At 39.8% G+C, this 6,000-nt stretch overlaps 1 protein-coding gene across 2 annotated transcripts in view; it reads right to left on the bottom strand.

Annotated features, from left to right (window-relative positions):
- Nucleotides 1–3,605: 3,605 nt before the first annotated feature.
- The window catches only part of SLC15A1 (solute carrier family 15 member 1), a 42,279-nt gene continuing 39,884 nt past the window's right edge, over nt 3,606–6,000 (bottom strand). For both annotated transcript variants that reach the window (XM_081948189.1, XM_081948190.1), the window contains exon 23: nt 3,606–5,060. In XM_081948189.1, coding sequence (XP_081804315.1) covers nt 4,851–5,060 — 210 coding nt within the window. In that variant the 3' untranslated portion in view covers nt 3,606–4,850. The remainder of the gene's footprint in view (nt 5,061–6,000) is intronic.

The raw sequence follows: 6,000 nt of genomic DNA, 5'->3' as shown, positions 1-6,000 counted from the left end.
GTCATTCTGATAAAGCATGGTCCAACAGATTCCATAGTTTGGCCCCATTCCTAGCTATAGTTTGGTTTGGTTCACCGTCACACACTGGTGCTTAAACGCTTCAGTTTTCAATACTTTTGCATAAATCCGACCTCCAGTGTGATTAGTTCCCTACACAAATCCTAAAAATAGATAATGAACCTCATTTATTTCTTGAGGAAAGTTGTTCAAAGCTACACGTTTGCGTATATGGATTAACAGTAATTAATGAATACTAAAAGTAATTAACGTGATGTAATTGGCATGGTCGTGTTTGTATTTGTATGCAGACAAATACAAACAGTTTTTCCTTAAAAAAACTTAGGGACATTTTTCACAGTTACGGCCTTTGCACCATCCCCATGATCATGTGATCAAAATTCAGATGCTTCATATTTATGTTCAGCGCTGTGTCCCAGAGTCTGCAATGATTCACTTAACTGATGGTGGCAAAAAAAAAGTCATGAAATGGGGCAAAACTCACTTAACAAATGTTTCAGTTAGCAACATAAAATTTGGGCCCAATTATGGTTGTAACTCGAGGACTATCTACAGTCAGAGGCATTGCTCCACTTTGACCCATTGGGTCATTATTTCAGAGATCTTCCCTTACCAGAATTCCCCAACCTTTCCAAATTTGCTGCTCCTCTACCGAGAGGTAGAAAAGATGGTTCTCCATGAGCAACCAGCAAGCATATGCATGCAGCTCCATTTGTGTGAGCGGCGGGCACCCGCACCCATCACTCACACAAATAGATGCGGGCACACACCTGCTATTTGTGCAAGTGGGAATGCACGTGTGCGGACGCTCACCCGCCACTTCCATGGCCCACTTCCAAACAGATCAAGTCCTGAAAGTGGACTGCGGCCCAGGGGTTGGAGACCTCTGCCTTACTAGATTCCTCAATTCCTTCCACAATTGCAAAGCAAATGTACTGGAAAACTTCCCAAAAATTTAGGGGCATACTCAGAGATGAATCTGCCTTGAAAGTAGCCCACAGTGAACAGTATAGCATAGTCGAACATCAGAAGTTGGCCCCAGGAAATGGTTTATAAAATTTGTCAAATTTCGATTCCAGGAGAGTCCTGGGTTTTGGATGCTTTAAGTTTAGCTCATCTGAAATAACTTGGTTGAAAAGGTTTTGCCCTGTGATGTATCGGTTTGCCCAGTTAAAGGTTACAGACATGAGAGTTTTAGCACTACATATGTGCCATCCGGTCATTGTCACCTCTTAGCAACTACATAGATTTCTTTCATGATAATCTGTCCCTAACATGGTCTTTCCTGTCTCCTAATGGTGCACCCATCACTCTTGTAAACTGAGTCCATCTACCCTATTTCTCTACTTTTTCCAGCTTCCCCAGCATTAGAACCTTTTCAACAGATCTAGATCTTCACCTAAATTGTCCAAAGTAGAATCATTTGTGCTTGAATATGCAATAGACTTAGATTTATAAAGCCAGAGTATAAGGTTTAAATCAAAAAAACAAACACCTGAGGTCCCAACGATTCCATAAAATAGTGGATTCAATTAGAAACGGGACTTCTTGATTTCTTCTGAACTAGTCACTGCCTGTTGACTATATAGAAACGTTATATATCTCCAGCCACTTGAAGATGCTACTACAATATTTGGTACTATATGTACTACTACAAAATCTCTAACCCTCTGCTTCTCTGGCAGAAGAAAATATTTTTCTTCCACTCTATTCCATAAATGGATTATACAAGGTCATCCTAGGTTGTGTAGATGCCTGTCCTACAGTCCAGCTTGAGAAAAGACTGTTTTGTATGTTAATTAAAAGACAAAAAGGAAGATTGACAGTGTATCAGCTGATTGATCCACTCACCAAGAATGAAGTAGAGCCTTTCTTCCATCTGCAACATTGTGTAATGGTGCTCCCTGATTGCTCATAATTCTAAACATGTTTGAGGTCCCCAAGTGGTGAGGACAAAGTGGAGAAAGACATGCATTGATTTTAAAGGGCCTTTGGGATACTTTGCAAATGAGCAGATAATGACGTGTGCGGAGTTCGGTATGTATATTTAATTAGACAGAAAAGGGTGAAGGGATGAGTAGACCAATTTCTCCTGCTTGTGTACTAAATGTAAAGTCTGAGGACCTCAAAAAGAGAGATTATCCACTAGCAGGGACATAAATTTATAAAGCCATCCCCAAGTTGTTTGAAAAAGTGGGAATACTTGAAATTTTAAGAGGTGTGTCATGCATGCATTTGCAAAAGGGTTGCCGCTGGAGAAGATTGCTTATCAATTCACACAAAACAGTTGTCATCGTGAAAATCGTATCATGAGACACTTACTGCAAAGCAAGAATATCAGTTGTTGATAGCAAAGAATGTCCTTTTTATGGACAGCCATTATTTTGATGAGTTATGAACATGCAATAGCTGATCTCAAACAGCAGACTTTCCAGTTCTATCTAGAAACACCTTAAGCCATTCTGCACACCTTCTCCAACCAGCTAGACATCTTAGCAATATAACAATCCCAAAATTCAGGAGGGCTTTACCTTTGGCCAAATTCAATGCCCTGTGAACAGCTGCTACTGAAGGAAAATATGAGATGATCCCTTTTGAACAGAGACTGTATCCATGTGCTGGAGGAATAATTGAAATGAGGGAACACATTATTCTGTTTTGCCTCCTCTGCGCAGATGCTCACCAGGAACTATTATCTCCATTCTTTACTAAATAACCTGGTCATTCTGATTTGTTCTATCTGGTTATTATTGGATCAGTCTAATTTTCTTCTCTTCACTTACAGTGAAGTACTGATCGATGACTGAATAAAGATTGATGGAACATCCTTTTCTACCTGGAAAGTGCTGGACACACTTCCCAGGACTTTGGGAAGAAAATGCGTAGGTGTTCAGAGTGATGCCTTTGAGCACTATTTTTGAAATTCCAGTATTAGAAATATTTACAGCAGGGGTGTCCAAACTTGGGAACTTTAAGACTTGTGGACTTCAACTCCCAGAATTCCCCAGCCAGCATGGCTGGCTGGGGAATTCTGGGAGTTGAAGTCCACAAGTCTTAAAGTTCCCAAGTTTGGACACCCCTGATTTACATGAATCAATTTCATGGGATGTGGTTGAAAGGGAAAAGAGTAATGTAAAAATAATTTTAAATTGGGGGGGGGGGGAAGCAGGCAGGAAAATGATGCGAGAATGCCCACATTTAGGCTGCAAAGGTCCAGATGACCTCTAGATGATAGCAGGAGATAAGAAAACCTAGCTCTGCTTCCATCTAGTGGTCATCTGAATTTTTGCAGTCCGGATTTGGTAGCTAATGAAAAAAAATATTAATATCTTGGACTTAACATCATGCTATTACTAATGTATAATATATATAAAAAACGTACAACTGCATCAAGATCAGGGAAGATGAGAGATGTGTAGAGTTCCTTTTTTTTTTTTTGATGCCCAGAATCTGAAAATTCTACTTGAATTTTGGCATGAGCCTTTTTCAGCCAGTCCCCAGAGATGAGAGGAAGTCCTCTCAGCAGGGGCCAGTAGCTTTTGACCTTCCATGCCAGCTTCCCCCAACCACTTTCTGGGGAAGATTGCAAATGGCAATTACATGATCCTGAGGCACTGGCAACCTATTGTAAGAATGCCCAGATCGTAATCATGTGACTAGGGGGGAACATATGTAACTTTGGTCATAAGGACTACCTGCATAGTTATTTATTAAACAAACTTATATGGCTGTCCAACTCACACCTGATGACTCTGTGCAGCTTATGTATTCATCACAAGTCCTTGCTAAGGCAGTCACACTCAATGTCCACACCTGAACTGTAGAGAGAAAAATGTCCTGGAGACTCCCCATTCAGAGATATAAAAATAAAACCTGGAAATATGGCAGTATTTCTATGATCAGTCCTCTCCCCTCTTGTTTTGTTGTTTTATTTTGATAATCTAAGCCACTCTAAATTACTGTGTGATCTGGTGTGATAAATCTTTCTCTCCAAGGATGGAGCAACATTGGTTTAAGCAGAAACGAAGACTGGTTTGAGTGTAATATTAAGCCAATGAATTTTATTTAGCTTCTTCACTACAACTCTCAAACAATTCAGATGAAGCGTAGCTTCAATTACGTTATTCAAAAGTAGACTGCCTTCAAATGGATAATAACAAAAGATAAAGCCTGATTATCATCTTCTGAAAAAGAAAGCTTGGACTGTAATGGTAAGAACCAAGTTTTATTTCACTTGTCTTGATTGTCTCACAATGCTATTTCCTTCCCCCCCCCTCCCCTCATCGCAACCACAGCAGCCATATAAAGTTAGGCTTGGCAGAATCCTTTGGCAGAAAATTAAGGTGTCCAGTGCAGTACCTGACTGTAAACATTTAGCTGGCTCAGATCGGACTCCAGGAAAAAGTGTACGTATATTTACATAACATAAACATTATAGGTAAGGCAGCATAAAAACCCTTGCAAATCATTGGGCCCATGTATAGCAGGAGACATAAATGTCTATTTGCTAAGAGTATTTACTTTCTCCCATATAAAATTAAAGTAGTTCTGTATAAAAATAATACTCTGAATGTCTCTTCACAATGGCCAAGTGCAACTAGATTCAGATTTTATCTAAATGCAGCCTTCTGCTGACTAAGAAAATGAAAATCTCTGTTCTTCACAGGAGAACTGATTTCTTCATCTTCAGCCATAGGGACGGGTTTTCATTTCATGGTACTCTTTCCTGTTCAGTAAGACAGCTTATCCAGCTTGTCCCTTATGAATCTCAACCTTCAGGTGCAATGTTTTGCGTCCTAATTTACATTCTTATTCTGATTTCAAACATATTTTCACATCTTAGTTTGTAGCTCAGATCCAACTTCATTTTCATATATGTGTTTCTCTTTTCCCAGTTGATCTTTTTCTTTCTTCTTCTCCTCTTCTTCTGCAAACTGCGCTTCAACCTCAGCTGGATCCACATAGGTGTAAAAATAGGCCATGATAGCAAAAATTATAGTAACTGCAAACAACAATGCTGCAAAGAGAACATATTCTGCCCACTGTGAAAAAAGAGGAAAAAAAGGGATGTAAACAGGATTCTTGCACATTACAATCTTGCTAATGAATAAACATGTCTACATTGGTTTAGAGCAGTGCTGGCTGGGGAATTCTGGGAGTTGAAGTCCAGACATCTTCAAGTTGCCAAGATTGAGAAACACTGGTTTAGAGAACAGAACGGCCTTATCTTCTCTGAGGCGAAAATTACTGTTTTTTAGGCTTCAGAATAACCTCAATTGAATCAAAATGGGACAAGTAACAATTTGAATTCTAAGGTACTTGCAGGAACTAGTACTAATATGGAAAATTAAAATGGTGTTTCATATTTGGATCACCCCGTAAATCCTTTCCATTTTCTACACTTTAGTAGAAACTTTCCATACTTTCCTTTCGCTGTTATATCTAAAGCGCCACAAGTTGTATGCATGCACAATGTCCTTCAGTATCTTACAATCACATATCTGGGGGATGATATCACATTGCACAATTCTTTTACACCGTTCAGATGTCACTAGACTTTTGAAGTTCACCTACAACATGTTAATCATTTCTAAATATTAAGAGGTCTTCAATTTCTCACTCAGCATCAATGGCACTGATCTTCATTCCATGATATTTTACACTACAGCCTGCAGGCCACCTGAAATGAGTCAGATTTGGGTAAATTCTGACCCAGTCAGTGACAATTCTCAGCTTCTGACCATTTAATGATATCTCTCAACACTGGACATTCTGCCTTAGGCTTCAGGTAATGCTAAAGCATTAACATCAAGAGAACCTGATTCCCCAAACCAGGGGTGTCAAACTCAAGGCCTGCGGGCCAGATCTGGAAACGGTGTTCAGATCTGGCCCATGGGGCCAACCTGGTAACAGTGAAGGACCGACCCATGGTGCCTCTGCCAGTGAAAATGGAGCTCCATTTTCAACGACAGAGGGCTATAG

This window comes from Natrix helvetica (genome assembly GCF_964273705.1).
Source record: "Natrix helvetica genome assembly, chromosome: 3".
Classification (NCBI taxonomy): domain Eukaryota; kingdom Metazoa; phylum Chordata; class Lepidosauria; order Squamata; family Natricidae; genus Natrix; species Natrix helvetica.
Note: the sequence above shows the minus strand (reverse complement) of the source record. Positions and strands in the feature narration are given on the sequence as shown.